The 18,810-nt window shown below is 54.4% G+C and overlaps 1 protein-coding gene across 2 annotated transcripts in view; it reads right to left on the bottom strand.

Annotated features, from left to right (window-relative positions):
- Window positions 1-18,810, bottom strand: part of SLC22A23 (solute carrier family 22 member 23) — a 132,111-nt gene that overhangs the window by 73,298 nt on the left and 40,003 nt on the right. The window contains exons 2-3 of one of the 2 annotated variants that reach the window (XM_055407209.2): window positions 17,678-17,781; window positions 12,500-12,654 (exon numbers count right to left, since the gene is read on the bottom strand). The exons of the other annotated variant lie outside the window; for it this stretch is intronic. Coding sequence (XP_055263184.2) covers window positions 12,500-12,654; window positions 17,678-17,781 — 259 coding nt within the window. The remainder of the gene's footprint in view (window positions 1-12,499; window positions 12,655-17,677; window positions 17,782-18,810) is intronic. 2 annotated transcript variants of the gene reach the window in all.

Below are 18,810 nucleotides of genomic sequence, written 5' to 3'. Positions count from 1 at the left end.
CAGCCAAGCCAAACACCCTCCAGACAGCAGGGCGGAGGCGGTGGAACTCAGTAGGGAACTAAGAGCTGGTGAAATAACTCACCCCCAGATGATTTAACACCACGTTTCCAGCAGCGCAGGCTTCCCAGGTGGCTCAGGGGTAAAGAACTCGCCTGCCAATGGCACCCTGGGTCGGGACGATCCCCTGGAGAAGGAAATGCTACCCACTCCACTATTCTTGCCTGGGAAATCCCATGGACAGAGAAGCCTGGCGGGCTACCGTTTATGGGGTTGCAAAAGAGTCGGGCAGGACTATGTGACTAAACGACACAGTGTGTGGTTCCAGCAGCGCTGACCAGCACAGACTTTACTTCATTAAACTTCGTTAAAGTTACAGCCACACTGCCCTGCCCTACGGCCCTGTGGTGACGTCAGAGCCCCAGGCAGTGCAGGCAGCCCACTCTCAGCACAGCCGAAGGTCTCTGCGGCCGCTCTGCTCTACGCCTCTTTAGAGACGGTTTATTATGATGGATTTGCTTTGTCTCACAAGCTGAGGTGTGAGGGAGATCGGGAGAGAAAATCACGTTTTTATTTTATTTCTTCTTCTGTAAAGTGGACCCCAAACCACCAATGTCCTCACGCCCTCACCCAAACGCTTCAGGTTCATGTCTATACACTGCTCACAACAATTCCCGATATTCACAGAGGGCAGAGGTCTGCATGACCGTTTAGAAGGTAACTAGCCTGAGGTCTCAACTGTCCTTTTACTCGGGGTCGCCTTCTCAGCCCTGAGAAAGGATGGAAGCCTAAGAGATGCTTTTGTGTCAGCTGAAGGCAGACGCCTCCCACGCCCTTGCCGCAGCCCCACGCGGACGCCGAGCAGTGGTGAAGCGACAGAAAAGCCAGCTGGGCAAACGTTCGCTTCTACTGTCACAAGGCAGACGGGAAAATGCCAGACAGGAGAGCCTGGAAAAGCACCAAAAGAGCAATCATCCCTGAAGACAACATGAAATAAGACCCTACAGTGACCCCACAAGGAAGCAGAAAATAAACACCCCCCACACAAACAGATGAGTGGGTTTCCGGGACCATCACAAAGGAAAACCAAGGTCTGGGCTCCATGACACTCCTCCTGTGAACCCCGCCTCCACAGGGGCGGGGGCGGCGCTCACGGCAGTTGTTCTGTCGCTCAGTCATATCCAACTTTTTTGAGACCCCGTGGACTGTAGCCCGCCAGGGTCCTCTGTCAAGAATTCTCCAGGCAAGAATTCTGGAGTGGGTTGCCATGCCCTTCTCCAGGGGATCTTCCCAACCCAGGGATCGAACCCACATATCCTGCATTGGCAGGTGGGTTCTTTATCATTGATCCACCTGGGAAGCAAGTGATTCAATTTCACCCTCTTAAAGGACAAGACCCAAGTACCCTGGAGCAAGCTGATATTCAGCAGCTCCCGGCTGACCTCCAAGTTCCAGCAACATCCCCACCCTCCACAAGCTGTGGAAACTAGGACAGCGCCGAAAGGTGATCCCGGAGGAAACCCCCTTTTCTGTGACAAAACTGCCAAGGGAAGGAAGGCTGGGGTAAACTTCATCCTTGAGAACCAGCGATCTGAATCACTCGTTCCCCACTGAACCCCTTCCAGGGACGCCTTCTGTGACAGAGGACAGTTCGGTTCAAACCGGTTAGAACCAGGGAGAACTAGAACAGCACAATCACCACGGGATGGGAGGGCAGGACCCCCAGCACTGCCTCCCCGAAACACAGAATGGAGCAAATGGTTTCTCACAGAGGTGGCAACGGCCGTCCTTGGCCTACAGAGTGAAGTCTGGACACCTCATCTGGCATCCATGCCCCAGGGAGGCCCCAGCCCTTTGGGGAAACCTTCTCCTTCCCCCATGGAGACTCCCTAGGGAGTTACACCTGCTGGTCAGTCTCCTGGGTGAGAGGGAGGAACATCGTGGGAAGGCGCCCGGTCCTCGACTGGACGAGGCCAGAGAGGAAGCGGACCCTGGAAAGGAATGGGAGTCGAGGCAGGAGAAGCCAAGCCATTAACCTGGGGACAGGGGAGGGGGAGCTGAGGGTGGTGGGAATGAGGCCCGGGAGAGGGCCCCGCGGTGGGGCTGGGCTCCGGACTTTAGAACATGGTTCCTGAGTTGGGGAGAGGCCTGCGGCGACCCGCAGACACGTTCCAAGCAGTCTGCAGAGACCCGGACATTTTACAGTCTCATGTCAGTGAAAACTCGTCTATTGATACGCTAACATAAGCATCACCCTGATTGTCTGGGTGAGCAGCCAGGAACCCAGCGTGCAGCTAGGACTTCAGGCCCACGTTTGTGTCTGAATTTATACTCACAAAGGCCAAAGGTCACCCTGACCGGTGGCACAGATGCAGGCTTAACAGTGGTTTGAACACAGTAGCAGGAGAACGGAGTCTCCACACGTATAGACAGCAGTCCAGGGCGTGACCAGGCTGAAGCTGGCTGTGGAAAGGTCACCGGAGCACCAGGAACTGTGGGTCTGGTAGGGTTGGAAGGGTAGGTGTTTGCTATTTGCACTGGATGCTCAGAGGCAAGAGGAGCTTAGTGCATTCTGGGTCCTGTGAGTGATGAGGGACCAGCTTGAGCCTAGTGCATTCTGGGTAATGTGAGTGGTCAGGGGAGCCTACAGCATCCTGGGTAAAGTGCTTAGGGATCAGCAAGAGCCTAGAGCATCATGGGCAATGAGAGTGGTTAGGACCCAGCTGGAGCCTGGAGCACCCTGGGTAATGAGAGTGGTTAGGCCCCAGCCGGAGCCTGGAGCACCCTGGGTAATGAGAGTGGTTAGGCCCCAGCCGGAGCCTGGAGCACCCTGGGTAATGAGGGTGGTTAGGCCCCAGCTGGAGCCTGGAGCATTGTGGGTAATGAGAGTGGTTAGGACCCAGCTGGAGCCTGGAGCACCCTGGGTAACGAGAGTGGTTGGGGGCTGGGTAGAGACCAGAATCATGAGGTGGGAAGCCTGCGAAGGAGGCGAGGACAACGCACAGAGATTCCGTCCTCCGTGACCATGGGACAGGGCAGGCTCCTGTAGGTCTCAAAGAGGAAAGGTAGAGTTTTAGATGCACGTTTCAGGGGGGCTGCTCAGGCTGGGGCAGTGGAGCGCTCAGGCCACGCTGAACGCTGCAGGCCGCTGCGGCGTCTGGGTGAGGAAGGAGTCCGTGTGAAGGCCGTGGCCACGGGGAAGGAGAGACTGAGGGGGTGGGACGGGTCCTAGCTGACTGAGAGCAGGCGAGGGAGGGGCAGGACCTGGCAACCAGCTGGGGCACCTGGACGGGTTTTCCTCCACACGGTGGGGCGAGGGAGGCAGCCCAGGATTCCGATTCCAAACCCTACAGATTTTGAGGCCACTGGCCTCTCCCTCCTCCGGCAGGGTTGCTGGGGGCGATGATAGACAGCTTCACGTTCAGATACGACGGGTGTGTGGTGCCTTAGGGTACCCCAGGGGGTTGACTTAGCAGGCAATCGTCTGTCCAGAAGTTCGGGGGGCAGTCACAGGCTCCCAAAGAGCTGAGAGTGCCAAGAGCCCGAATGACAGGAGAAGTAAGTGGGTGGAAGGAAGCGGGAAGCAGTAGCCTAAGAGACCAGTGGGAAGTCAGGACAGCCTGATAACCAGGGCGCCAAGAATGGGCCAGTGAGAATGGCCAGTAATGCAGGCCTAGGATTGAGAAATGCAGGCTGCGGATGGAGCAATGGTCGCCCAGTAGGTCAGAGGTAACTGGGGCAAAAGCAACTTCCATTCAGTGATCAATGTGATCTAAGTCGTTTCAAGCATAGCTTTTAATTCCTGTGTTTCCCAGAAAAAATACCACCTTGTCTTCATGTCAAGTATTTTAGGAAGGAAATAACTTTTAGAAAAAAATTTGGTTAAACATATATAATATAAAATTTACCATTGCCACCATTTTTAAGTGTATAAGTTAGGGGCTTAAGGGCATCTGCACTGTTGTGCAAGAAAGTAACAATGGTAAATGTTCCTTATCATTGGACAGGAAAAACCGAGTTAGAAGGCAAGACGGTAATGAGATTTTTTCTTGAAGTCGCCTAAAACAGTGCGTTATCTTGGCTTGATCGCTGGGAATTCAGAACTGCAGTAGAGCTGGAGAGGCAGCTGGGTCCTTCGAGGGATGTTACGTTGCTCACACTGAAGGCAGGGTGCGTGCGCGTGTGTGTGTGGCATGGTGCCGAGCAGTGTTTTGATGTTAAGGAGTAGAAAGGAGAGACTGAGGAGGAATGTGATGGTAGATTTTTAATCTGCAGAGCTGATTTGCAGCGCTGTTTCGGTTTCAGGGGTACAGCAAAGTGATTCAGTTATATATTTTTTCAGTTTTTTCCACTCTGGGTTGTTACGAGCCCCTGACTCTGGTTCTCTGCGCTCTAAGGTGGGGCCTCGTTCATTTCGTATTCGGCAGTGTGCATCTGTTGATCCCAACCTCCGAGTCTATCCCGTCCGCTTTCTTTTCTCCCTCTTGTAGGCAGTTTGTTTCCTACGTCTGAGAGTCCACTTCTGTTTTGTAAATAAACTCCCTGGTATTATTTTTTAGATTCCACATGTAAGTGATGTCATGATGTCTGTCTTGTCTGACTGACCTCACTGCGAGCAGGTCCACCCGTGTGGCCGCGAAGGGCACTGCTTCCTTCTTTTTAAGGCCGAGTAATATTCCATCATGCACACGCACCACGTCTTCTGAAACCAGTCGTCTGCTGATGGGCAGAAAGGCAGGCTGCCTTTGCATGCTCAGCCCCTAACAGCGCATAGCAAGTACTCAAGTTCATCCTGGCCCCCCGGTACCCAGGAAGTCCTCAGACACTTGCTGAGTGGGGAAGAACGCATCCTGTTTTTACAAGATGCCCCAAGTGAAACGGAGACTCTCTGAAGCCCAGCTGCTCCGGCATGACGCAGAGTCACACCAGCGCTGACAGCAAGCGTTCATGGCTCCTCATCCCGGGAGTCACATTTCTCTCTGGTCTCAGAGCCAAAGCTGTGTTTTGTTTCGTTTTGGTTTGGCCAATAGGCGTCTCGGCAAACCGCTCATGACTGCACCTCCCACCAGATCCACTTGGCTGTGGATGTCTCTGAAGCAGCCTGGTCTTCACCTGCTCCCAGGGTGACGCTTGTCTCCTCTCTCTTCTGTTTCAAAGTGAAGAACAGTCGGCCTCATGCTGCTGTCACTTCTCCTCAGCCCGGCTTCCAGCCCCTTGTCCCTTCTTGTCTTTCCAGACGAGGAAAGAAACTCCTATAGCGTCTCACGGGATTCCCAGAACAGACCTGGGAGCCCAGCTGGCAAGCATGTGGCAAGACAGGAGGCTGCAGAGAGCAAGGCGGGCTTTCCCAGAAGGGTCGGGGTGCGGGGACGGGCTGCGGGGGGAGGGCAGGGCCTGGCCCAGGGGGCCGGGAAGCAGGACTGTTAATCCAGCCACTCGCTCACCTCCTCCCTCGTCATCACCTTGGCCTCCAGTCCCCACGCGCGGCAGCCTCCGGACGGCAGTGACCCCGGCTGCCCACCTGGGTTGGGGGGGATGCCACTCAGAGCCCAGCACCCCTGGTTCCCTGTCCTCCCTGCCCCCGGGGGCTAGGACCTGCTCAACACGGAGGAGGCTCCTGGTTGAGCCTGGAATTCCCCAGCGAGAAGGCGGCGGGCAGCAGGGGTTTCCGCCTGGTTTTGTTGTTTCTTCTTTGGACCGCGGCATTCAGGGTCCACACCTGGAGTCTGTTCATTTTTGTTTTCTACTCATTTTCTCCACCGATGGTTCCAGAAGCGACTCCATAGCTCCGTGGTTCCACGGGACACACTGAACACCTGTGCCCTGACTTTAGCGAGATGGAGACAGAGGCGCAGAGAAAAACTGGCTGTGGCAGGTGCAGTCGGTCCACCACGGAGCTCTCACGACACCCAGGTCTCCAGATTTTCAGAACGTCCTGCTTCCCTCTTGCTGGGTGAACACCTCGTTTCAGATGAAGCTCTCGGCCACCACTACCATCCCACCGCTAAATCAGTGTGTCTGGAAATGCCTAGTCCTTAATGACAGACATGGTGTTAATATTAATATTTTCCTCCACTGCTTAAAAAAAGAGGGCTTCCCTGGAAGCTCTGTGGTATAGAATCTGCCTGCAGCACAGGACACAAGGCTTCTATCCCTGGGCCAGGAAGATCCCCTGGAGAAGGGAACGGCAACGCACTCCAGTATTCTTGTCTGGGAAATCCCATGGACAGTGGAGCCTGGTGGGCTACAGTCCCTGGGGTCACAAGGAGTCTGACACAACTGAGCGACTAAGCACACGTGCATGCTGGAAAAGGCATTCAGATGCTGTAATTTTAGAATGCCACACAGCTAAATATTTTCTATTCTTCCCTGCCAGTTTTGAGACAGACTATCTTCACCAAGTTCAAAACACCCAGAGGAAAACGCACTCTGAAGCCCCCCACACACACACGCTGCCCTAACTTCTGGCAGAAGACGGCGCCTGGGCCTCGGTGAACCCACCAGCCGAGGGCCCTCTCCTCTGCCCCTGTCTTTCCACCTTTGGTGTGGACACACACAGTGCGCCTTCGCGTGCTCCATGGATACACAGACGCTTGCGCTGTCTTCAGCATGAAGTCTCAATTTACATCTGCACCGCGGCTAATAGGTGAGAAGGGGGAGAGGGGTCACCGTTTTCATTTGAAGAGCTGGCACCACTTAGAAAAATCGGTCCTTGGGGGCGTCTCCCTGTTCCCCACTGGGCGGCTCACCCCTCCAGCCTCAGACCAGCCCCTCAGGGGAGGGGCCCGGGCGCCCCTGCCCTCTCCTGGCACCCCAAGGGGGCACCGGCGCTGGGGCTCCGGGGAGGTGGCGGGCGAGGACACAGAGGCCTTGTCACCTTCCTCCTCTGAATCTGTTCTTCACTGATCACGGTCTGTCTGCCGGGTTAGCAAAGTGTTTCCAGAGAAGGAAAGGACGGTGAGAGCCTCAGTCCATTCTGATTTCCTAACCGTATCGTTTGGAACCTGCATCAAACAAAAACTCTTCTGAAATTAAAAAAAAAAAAGCATGCCAAAGGCTTTGGGTAAACTATGACTCACTGCGTTGGCTGACAAAGCCGGTTGGCAGGTCCAGTCCCACCAGAAGTGCAGGGCTGGGGCTCCCAGGGCAGCTGCTGAGAAGGCAGGGCGGCTGAAGACGGGGGTGGGGGGGTGCAAACAGGTGATGGGTCACGGTGGCCGAGAGCACGTTCTCAAGAAACTGTCCCTTCACCCAAATGCGATGCACATATTAGCGCCCTAACCCAGCTGAAGTCACTATGCCTGCTCCACGCCCCAACAGCCCGCTACCTAGAGGCATGGTTCGGGGGATTGTTTTCTTATTATATAAGCACGGCGGCTCTGACACTCAAAAATCCTGGTGACTAAAATACATCCCAAGGAGTATTCAGAAAAACATCAGATTACAGAAATACACACAGGACTTCCCTGGTGGATCAGAATCTGCCTGCCAATCTCTGCCAGTCTGAGCAGTGGACAGCAGTTCTTCCCCTGGTTTGGGAAGATCCCACGCAGCACAGAGCAACTAAAGCCCGTGAGCCACAACCTCCGAGTCCGTGCGCCTGGAGCCTGTGCTCCGCGGTAAGAGAAGCTCCGAAAGGTGCGTGTGGGCTGCAACCAAGAGCGGTCCCTGCTCCCCCAGCTAGAGAAAGGCTTCGCAAAAGCAATGAAGATCCAGCGCAGTCAAAAATAAACGAAAGAAAGAAACTGGATTAAAAAGTAAGGAACCCTGGCGCACCAAAGTCCCAGATTTGAACAAAAAAAGAAAGACACATAATAGTAAGGAGGAACATCACCCAGCACACTGGAAATGACCCAGAGGCCAGATCCAGCATCTCGTGAGCCACCCTACCCCGCCCAGAGCAAACTCAAGGCTCTCCTGAGATTATTTACCAGTTAAGACTCCGGCTTCTCACTTTGCAAAGTAATCAGGAACTCAGTCACCTGTGAAATTTCTGGTCACTCCTTGATTATGTGTAAAATTCGTCCAATTATTTAAGCTGTCTGGGTTTGAGGAGGGTTATTATAATGAGAATGTGAAGCTTTGAGAGAATGTTTCAAGGAAATGGCTCACTGCTGTTAGGCCAACAAACAAAAACAATGAGTGTTCATTCACCCACCATCACTAAGGTATGGTCTCTGCCATTAAGAAGCAGGCTTCATCACTTCCACTTGGGGCGGGGAGGTGCTCAAAGTGGGGAGACGGAGATAGAGATCAAACAAGGACAGATTCAGAAAACGTATAAGAAAACCATTCCTCTCCCCCAGGACTTAGCACACGGACAGCAAGTCAGCTCCAAGAGCTATTTTCTCTCTGTGCTTCTTTTCAACAAGGACACATCCTAGCAAAAGCTGCATCACCTTGTCTGTGAGTTGAACCATCCCTGGAAAAAGAAATCACATGGCAAGTCATGGCTGCCCACGTTGAGAAGCACATGGGCAGGACTTTCATCTCTGGTGAGTCTTTATTTTCATAAGCAGATAAGGAAACAGGATGCTCACTTCTTTCCTTGGTCTGTGGTTCCCTGCCCCTGGCCTGGCTAGGTCAAGGTTTTCTCTTTTCTCTTCTTTGGTCAGAGCTAAAGAGATACAAGGAGGCCACCAGGGTGGCCCAGGTGGGTTAAATTACTTGAGCATCTCGCGCAGCCTCAGAGGCGGCCGGACCCCGCCTGCAGCCACCACTCGCAGTTCAGCATTGCTGCGTCTCCGGCTACTGCCAATGGGCTTCTAGGTACAGGCTCCAGAGGAAGATGCCAGTGGTCTCTGGTTTATGTCCTAATTATGCAACCTTGTCTCCCTTTGGTGAATTTAAGGAAACTACAGTTTAAAGGAGGGAGTCTTCAACTGGAATGCACTGTAGAAAAATTCCAAAGCCAAAAAAGCCTTAAGCACCCCTGCACAAAAAAGCACAGTTTCCCACGTTAGCAACACGTCTCAAAACAGAGAGTCCACCTTCACAGTGAACTCCGCAAGCCACGAGATCTGCCAAAACCACAGCTCTCCCCACTTACAATGCCAGGCACCTGCAAGACGGAAAAGAGAACCACATCCTGTCTCTTCTGAGAAAGTTCAGACCTTTCCAGCAGATGCCCGAAGTGAGATAAAAACCTGCCAGTGGGAGGGATAAAACGTCAGGGCCATTTAACATTTATCTCCCAAATAATCAACGCCTCCGGTGTGAAAGCTTCAGTGGAGAAATATTTTAACTCTGTGACCAGGGTTAGCAAGAAATTCCTTCAAGCGAAACAAATTGCCAAACATTCACTAAGCATAGGTACTACTTGTATACGAAGCAAGCACACTGGTTAGGAAGTTCAGAGTCACCAGCCCTGTGGACCGAGGGCTGGGATCTTCAATACTGATCACCAGCCTCTGTTTCCTCCAAGATCGCCAGAGGGAGGGGCTGCCTCCGCCCAGCACACAGCACACCCACCCCGATGCTGTCCAGTTAGAACTTTCTTTGCTTTTTTGAGCCTCTCTTCCCAAACTTAGTTCTTCCGCCGTCTCTTAATCAACCCCCGATTCACGCTGTTTGGATATTATCTCAGTGAACTCCAGGCAATCAATCACATTCTGCTGCTTTCTGTTAATTTTGCTATATCACATATCATATCAACTTGATAGTGGGCCACCAGTGGACACTTGGAAATTCTCGTCACAGCGGTATCTGCCGTGACGTCTGGTTTGTAACTCCAATCTAAGAAAATGTAACTCTTTATTTATGCCCTGTTTCATTTCAGAGAAAACTTAAGACTGCTCACACAAATCCATACAATAAAATAACACAGAATTTACGGCAATATGAAAATGGGACAAAGGAAAAATGAAAGCAGAAAATTTCAAATAAAACTAGGAATGGGGCCAGCATTTAAAGCTCAGCTTGCTGAGCCCACACACATGCTAGATAAGATTCAAAGTTTTCCAAGCTCCCCAGCAGTCAGTGGAAAGAGAATCACTTATGGGTGGCAAAAATACGCGGGCCCGCTGGTCAAATCAGCCACCATCTGTTTCTGTAAATAAGGTCTTACTGGAACACAGCCACACCTAATCATTTACATTTTATTTACTGCTTAGTGCTGGAGAAGACTCTTGAGAGTCCCTTGGACAGCAAGGAGATGAAACCATTTGTCAATCCTAAAGGAAATCAACCCTAAATATTCATTGGAAGGACCGATGCTGAAGCTGAAGCTCCAATACTTTGGCCACCTGATGCAAAGAGCAAACTCATTGAAAAAGACCCTGATGCTGGGAAAGATTGAGGGCAGGAGGAGAAGGGGACGACAGAGGATGAGATAGTTGGATGGCATCACTGACTCAATGGACACATGTTTGAGCAAGCCCCGGGAGATGGTGAAGGACAGGGAAGCCTGGCGCGCTGCAGTCCACAGGGTCATAGATTCAGACACGACTGAGCAACTGAATAACAACGATAGGATATCATGGCAGAGCTGATCACCTGCGATGGAATAAAACATTTACTACCTGGCTCTTCAGAGAAGAAAGTCTGCAGACACCTGGGTTACTTGGTTCTGCACCCGTCAGGTAACAACGAAGCTTTCCTAGGATAAGCACACTCCCTGTATGGTTCTGAAGTACAAGAGAACTTCCACTGTCAAGAGTCACTGTGCAATCTCTTGGAAAACACCCTTAGCTTCATTTTTCACAGTCACAGGCTTCATAGGGCCAATGGCGATTCTGAGTGAGGCTTAGAGGGTGCCGTGGGGGTAGTTTTTCTCCAGGTCTGCTGAAGGAGAAAGACTCATCTCCACTGAGTCTGCAGAGATGGTCAGTGCGGGTCCTCCCACTCCCGATCAGAGGCCAGCAGGGCTACTGGGTCGGGCTCCTCTCCCGCCGAGCGCCAAGGGGTCCCCTGAGCCCTCCCTGCGGTTGCTGGCAGCAGTGGGCATGCAAGATAAAGTTGATATGTCAGCTTTGCTTTAAGGCTCTTTTCTGTGAACATCCTCTGTGCTGACTTTGACAGGCACTGGGGTGGTGAGACGGAGGCTATTTCTCTGCTCAGTTCTCGAAGCCCGCGGTCCCATTCTGACAGCCTGCAGAGATGTCCCTAGAACAGGGCCCTCAAGGAGGCACAGCAGGGCGCCTTCCTGCGGGAACCGGAGCCCCGTGGGGACGGGGCCTGGGGAGCAGACCCCACACGCCTGTACACACCCGGGGCCTGCGGGCCCGAGACAGGGGCCAGGGTCTCCTCCAGAAAGGGGGGCCGCTCCTCTGTGCAGACCACGGGCACAGGGAGGGAGGAGGGCCCAGGCAGCTCCTATGGAGGTGCTCAGGCTCAACACGCACCCCCGAGACCTCTGTTCAAAGAGGCAAGCCCTCCACAGGGCTGTCACCCCGACCCGCTGACCCGGGACACGTACAGTCCTAAGAACCCGCCAGAGCAAGGCTTCCAAGGTAAATGCAAATAACCTGAAAACAGCGGTGTCTAAGAAACCACAACCCAAGTCAACGTCAGAAGAAGATGACAGAAGAGCCGACTGTGGATTCCGGAGGACATATCCGTAGCCCTGTTCTTCTCTGTGACGACAGCGCCATGCTGTAATCAACTATAGTTCTAGCCTCTACAACAGGGAATAAAATCCAGCTTATTTAACAGTGTCATTCAGAGGGATCATACACTAAACGAAGGGAGCCGCACCTTAAGATAATCAGAGCTATACTTATCGACCCCTCGAGAAATTGCTACTTAATCTCTGATCCTACACATGTTGTCAAAGGGAAAGAAAAAGGAAATAGGTTATAAATAATCATATTATTCCTTACAGTTCTTTCCACACCATGATTAGAAAATATAAAACCGGAAAATAAACATCCACACCTAAACTTTCCTTCTCCTTGTGGGTGTGCGGCCGTGCGCTAGAAAAGAAGCCAGACAGGCGTCCTTGATGGAAGAGTCCACATAGGCACCCACACGGCGTATCAACAGAGCGCAGCTCCCTCACCCTTAAAAGATCGCCATTTGACTCTCCCAGCACCAGTGCTCAGGGTTCAAGTCCAGACCACTCAGGCCACATGGGAATGTGGGACTGTTGGACCCTGCATGGCCTCAGTGAAAAACACAAACAAAGAAAACTCTTAAGAAATCCATGAGAACACGGAGCCCACACCAAACATGAGCCGCTTGGTTTGCTCCCTGGAGCCAAGCGTGGGGACGCCTGGGCACGTCTGGGTTTGGAGGCGCACAGGATGTCAACACGGAGGACCCCAGCCCCTGCGGCGGGCCAAGCCCCACTTCTCCAGGCGGCAATACAACCCCCCACGGGCTCCGAGCCGGAGCTTGGGCTGGAGGGCAGGTGAGATGCACAGCCCGGGAGCAGGGTCCTTGCCACAGAAGACGCCGTCCTCTGCGCTCCAGAGCTGCGGCACGTGGACGCCTGCCCGAACCTCGCACGCGGTGGCCACACGCTCCCTCGCCTCCTCAAGGCCCCCCAAAGGCCCCTACTTACGCAGCGCGTACAGGGTGAGGGTCACTCCCGCCAGGCAGAACCCTTCGAAGAACCTGAGTGTGCTGAACATGGTCACGTTCACAGACAGCGCCACGGTCAGTCCGAAGACGAGGATGAAGATGATGGAGAAGAGCAGCACGGGCCGCCGGCCGAACCTGCACACAGACGGGACGTGGTTAGCCGTCGCCAGGCGGGCCGGGGCCCAGCGGCCCGGGACCGGGCCTCCCCGGGAGCCAGCAGGTGCTGGGTGGGGACCCCACGGAGTCTGCATCCCTCCTGGACCCTCGTGGGGAGGCCTAGGGGTAAGGGGCCCTCAGGGGACACACACCCACCCCTCGTCCTGTCGAGAAGGGGACACAGGTCAACAGCCGCTGCGCAACAGACGTGAGACGGGAGCCAATTCCTGCTGGCCAGTCTACTCCTGAGTTTATGGGGGTAATTCAACAGGACCAATAGTAACTCCCCGAATTTCAGCCTTGGCACGCCCAGCATAAAATGGCTTGGAGGCTGTGACCTTTGGAACTGGCTCCAGAGTCAACACAGACATAAGGTGAGCAGCTTCCAGCTGTTTCTCTGAGTTGTTAACTAGACTGTCCTCGACCTCACCCGTGGCCTGGGGGAGTCAAGGGCCTGGCCGGCGGCAGGCTGGTTTCAGCTCCACGAGGAGGAGTGGCCAGAAGGGAGCACAGACTGAACGAGGGTGCCTGAGCTGTAAGGACGCGCACGGACCCAGAAGGGAGGTCCCCAGTGGCCCGTCCTCTGCACTAGGGAAAGGCCTACGCGCCCTGGGTGGGCGCTCACATGGCCGGCCCGAGTGAGCTTGCGGAGCACAAGGGATGAGCTTCCAGGCGTGGCAGGGAGCGGTGGGGCGTCCCTCGCTCGCCACCCCTCCCGGACCAAGCCTCACACACACGAGGATGAGCATGGCACAGCCAGCGTGGCCTGGAAGGAGAGCTCTCAGAGAGGCTGGACTCTATTTGCCGAGGAAACAAAGTCCATGCCTGGAACCCCCAACAGCTGGACATCCACCTGGAAGGGAAACGCCCAGAAGGGCAAACAGAATCGAGGAGCAGGTCTGGTTGCCTGAGGTTGGGGTGAGAATGGCAGAGATTGGGCGTGGGCAGAGGAGGGGAACATTCTAAATGCAGTGTGTGCAGCGGCCACATGTGTAACTCTGCAGATATACCAAAACCCACTGACCTGTGCACTGAACAGGCACGCGCTTCATGGTGTGCCAACCACCTCTCAATTTAAATCTGTTTTTTAAAAAAGCAATAAGCAGTAGCGCCTGGCCTTGCCTGTGCAGGAGACGGATGTAATTTCTACACACTGGGGGTGGGAGCTCCAGGACACCATCTCATTCAGGATTCCTCAGGCCTCTGAGCATCCCCGTCCGTCACTCCGGGTTAGAGAAATGGGGCCAAGGCTGTGAGCTCAATGCAACAGAAGTTGATTTTCTTGTCAAGATTTTAGCCGTTACTTCCCTTCACTTGTGCTGTGGTCACTTAGCCCTTACCAGGAACGACTATAGGAAGTTCTGTCCAAATCCAGCTCGTCTACAGAAATGAACTTAAACACGGCTCAGCTGGCCTATTAAAGTGAAGGAAACCAGAGTCTAACTTATCCCTCTTTATTTCCCTCTGCTTCCCCGTCTGTCCTGCATCACAGAGTCGAGACCACTAGCAGGACGACAGACCAGGCACCAAGCAGCCGCGGGTCTTCCCACATCCTGCCTCCCGGACGCCCACTGGACACAGTCTCCTCCTGTGTCCTGACACTTTAGGGAAGAGCCTGGATTTCTGCTTAGCTTGTAGAAACAATTCTAAATCTTTCCCTCTCAAGTGGCTGCTAAAATCATTAAGTGAAAATTCGTATTAGGAATGGGGGGCAAACATGGTCTTCAAAGTCAGAGCTCTGGCCCTGATCCCAGGCTCCCTGGGGACGGAGGTCCCAAGCAAGACCTGCTGGGTCCCGTGAATCTCAGGCTCTCTTCGGGAAGGGCCATCAGGTGTAGATGTGTGCACGTGTTTAGAAGCCCCTGGGGTTCAAGTGGGCCCTGGCTCTCCCCAGAGCAGAGGTCTCCCACCAGATGACCAGTAAACTTGCCCAAACCTGTGATGCAGAGGCGTCGTCAGTCAGTGGGGATCTGTGACGGGCGGAATATCAGCCTTGGGGGTGTCCCCATCCTAACCCCCAGAGGCTGTGCCACCTCTCATGGCACAAGGGGCTCTGCAGATGGAGTCAGAGTGAAGGGCCTCGAGGTGAGGCGGCTGTGCCGGGAGCCTCTCTTGGCTGCGTGGAACCAGGGAGACAGTCTCACAAGAAGGACCTGACCGGCCACAGTAGGCTCAGAATAGAAGTGGGGCTAGAAGCCAAGGAGCAGGAGAGCCTCTGCTGTTGTCTAGTCGCCAAGTCGTGTCCAACTCTTTGTGGCCCCGTGGACTGTAGCCCGCCAGGTTCCTCTCTCCATGGAGTCTCCAGGCAAGAATCCTGGAGTGGGCTGCCATGCCCTCCTCCAGGGATCTTCCTGACCCAGGGATCGAACCTGTGCCTCTTGCATCTCCTGCATTGGCAGGCGGGTTCTTCACCACTGAGCCACCTGGGAAGCACGGGAGAGTCTGGAAGTTGGAAAAAACTCCTTCCCCGCCACCGGCCAAGCTCAGCCCAGAGCCAGAGGGAAGGGGTCTGCAGTGCAGCCCATACACTGCCTCCCAGGACCCGCAGGATGAGAAATGCGCAGAGTCCAGCAAAAGACCCAGCAAGAGAGGCAGTGAGGTCGTCTGGCCAGAGCCACTGACCCAGCTGGCCCCCGTCTGCCACCTAAACTAACACGTCACCTGCAGGACATGCTGTCCAGCCCAGACCGAATGTGTGTGCAAACAGTCACCTTTAAAAAGCACAAACAAGACGCTATGCAGCCGAAGCTTCACTAGACACCGACTGGGGTCTCGGCATAGCCTCCGACCTGACCAGCTTCCTGACACGGCCGTGGAGTGGGGCCAGCGGCTGTGAGGCCTGGACTTCCCTCCATATGCGTTTATCTCCTTTGAAGCAAGGCTCCAGCAGGGAGTAAAATGCTAACAGAACATCAGTCAAGGGTGGAAAATACCAAACCTTCAAACTGGAACTGAGGCCCACTCAGAATGTTCAGAAAGCTGCAGCACAAGCCGCTTGCCCCAACCCTCTGGGCACCCCTGGCCCACTCCCTCCACCCTCCCATGACCTTGGAGAAGTGGCTGCAGCTCAGAGCCTGGCTGCTTGCCAAGGAAGACCCCAATCTCTCCCATCTTGGTCCCCGGGGCTGGTGTGTGATCAGGGAGGCCGAACACCGTTGATGGGCAAGGCCTAGGAAACCACAAAACCACCTGTAAGCAGCTTAAACCGCTGCAGATCTCTTAGGCGAAGGCTGCATTTCCTTTCCCTATTAAAGCACCGAATCAGGACACTAAGACCTCAGTCAAGTCCATGTTTTTAGGAAGAAGTGATGTGGTTATATTACTCTTATCTTCCCAACCTATTTCACTGTAGGTTTCTGGGAAACAAAATTTCTTGTGGTTAAAACATTGGGATTGGAGTGTCTTTTAGGTCAGTATAGCTCACTCTGAAAACCTTTAAAAGTTCAAGTATTTGGTTTGAAAAAAAAAAAAAACCCGAAACCCTCGTCGTTTCCCAATCCTGTTCCCTCCCCTCCCCCCCCCAAAAAAACCACCACCAAACCCCACGTGAGGGTCTGTGTGGATTTCCACAGGTCACTCCCAGCATCTCTGCTCCTGCCCCGGGGGGGATGCCCTTAAGAAGCACTTACAGATGATGATTCAGCAAATTCTGAACATATAGGCAATCGCACTTCATGTTAATGCAAGGAACACCCAATCAGACGCTAGCTTTCGGGGAAGAACTTTCCAGAACTTGAAAGTGGTCTCTCTGGGATTTCCCCTGTGGGCACCCCCGCAGCGGCGGCCAGCTGTCTCAGCAGACCAGGACAGAGGGCAACCTGGGGCGCAGTCTCGGCCTCGAGGAGCCTGCTTCGAATCACTGCCGGCTTTATCAAGTCTGGGATTCAAGAGGCCCTTATTTGTAAATAAAGTTCCTTAAAGAGAAAGAACGTCAAGGGGAGAGGGGTTCCCTGCACGTCACTTCTTCGGCTGCCCCCTGTTCCCCGCCAACCCCAGCAGCGCTGGGCCACGGCCAAGCTATTCGGGCGAGTCCCCACTGCCGACACAAGCCCCGCCACTCAGTCCACACCCGTGGAGTCCAGCTCTGGAGCCACTAGGAGCTTAGTTTCAAATGCTGGCTCTCCAACCTAAGGGCATCTGGGGATTTTACTTCAACGTCTGTGCTTCTGTTTTTCCCCTGGAGATATGGGTGATGCCGGTTTTCCACTGGGAAACAGGGGAGTTGTGCGGAGGGGCTATTTCAATCCACCGAGACACTCAGCATGGAGTTTGGCCACACAGGCATCGGTGAGGGCAGGCTGCTAACGCCGTCACTCCTGCTGTGGCAACTCGCGTTTCCATCCCACCACCGTCTCTCTCCCCTCCCCGGAACCCTCACCTGGCCCCTCATCCACCCAAGGAAAGCACATTTATTCTTATCTCCGGTCCCCACCCCTCTGCCTGCCCTGCCCAGCCGCCACCCACAGGCCAGCCACTTTTCAGAGCCCAGCTCCCCATGGACCTACAGAAGCATCTCCTGGCCAAGCCAACTTACAAGGACGGTCCCTCTCTGAGATCTGCCTGCGTCCGTCCACTTCTCGAGCGTGAGGAGTCTGGCTGCCCTCTTCCTGTCTTTTGAAGCCCCTGGTCTGTCTATGCCCGCTCAGGACCCAGCCCTTAAAGCCTGAAGCCACGTTCCCAGGCTCTTTCTAACCTCGCTCTCTCAGGAGGAGATGGGCGGCTGGCTGCAGGCTGGTTTTGCTAGATTCTAGCAGCCAGGGAATTGCAATGAATTTAAATTCTCACTTCAAAAGGGTCTACTCTATGCACTGGCAGCTCTCTCTGTCTGAACTCTGCAGGGGGCGGCTGCCCCTGTCAGCTCTGGCCCCAGTGCCAGGGCGGGGAGTGGGGGGCGGCGGGGGGAGCCTCGGTCGCTGCGAACTCAGGCCGACCTCGCCCCGGGAGGCGGCAGAGGCTGCTGCAGCTCCGGGGGGTGTGGCATGGTGGGCATGCGGGTACTTACCAGTCAGCAATGCATCCAGTTATCAGGTAGCCAAAGATTAATCCAACCAGTAAGGAGAACTTAGCGACATGGACCTTCCAGGCATTATCACACACAAGATCCCACTAGAGAGGGGCAAATAGAAAACAGGTCAGAGAGAAACGCACACAGAGGCCGGCGTCTTCAATCACAGAGCGCGCATCGCTGCGGGCGGGGGTCGTGGCGCCCCTCACAGGCTACATCCCACGCACCACTGGGGGTTTCTCAATGGTCTGGAGAATCCAACGAGAAATAACACCTGGCCACAGAAGGCGGTGTGATGCTTTCGTCTGGGGCAGAGGACAGAAGTCTGCAGGGTCTGGTGCCCTGATGCCATCTGGGGTGGGGGTCCTCCCTCCATCCTGGCGGGGAGGCAAGGCCAGGCGTCCCCGGGCACCGACACAGCTAGCACACACCCTGCAGTGGGAAGCCCCTGCCAGCTTCTGCAGAGCGTGTCACGACAGCATGAGCTCCATGTTTCCAGCCCGAAACCCCCCCAAACTTCAGAAGTCATCTTCATAGTTAAGACAGCGGTCAGTACTGAAACAGCCACGTGAGGCAGTCTTACATCTCCCCCGTCAATACCGCGCGTGTTTCCCCATATTCCAGGCTAAAGCCTCCTGCTCCACTCGGAGAGAAAGCCAATCAGTTGGTGCACACAACTTTTAGACTAGCTTTACAACTAAGCTTTATTATTTAAAAAAAACACACAAATAAACAGAAACAGCCCTCCAATCTTTCCCTCCTGCTTTGGCAGAAGTGGGAGAGAAACGCACGTCCGCTCCCTCCAAGTGATGTGTGTCTATGTGGCATCAGCCCTCAGTCCACGGGCAGCTCACGGCTGGATCTGAGAGGGCAAACAACTGCAGTCTCGGCATCAACAGGCTTCGGGAAGAGCCGCGCCTCTGCCGGCCTCCGTGGAGGAAGCACCACCGCCTGTGACGCCGTCCGCTGGACTCCGGGGGACACACCCAGGGTGGGGCGCCGCTGGCCACACAAGTCACATCACTAATGACTCAGATTCAGGGCTTCTTTATGGGGACGCCGTCCTCCCATGACTGCTCAGGGACCCCCAGCAGCAGCTTCACCTGGGAAGGTGTCAGAAATGTGCATTC

Source organism: Moschus berezovskii, chromosome 23 (assembly GCF_049115385.1).
Source record: "Moschus berezovskii isolate FMDL1 chromosome 23, NW_MosBer_1.0, whole genome shotgun sequence".
Lineage (NCBI taxonomy): Eukaryota > Metazoa > Chordata > Mammalia > Artiodactyla > Moschidae > Moschus > Moschus berezovskii.
This window is presented reverse-complemented; position numbering and strand designations above follow the sequence as displayed.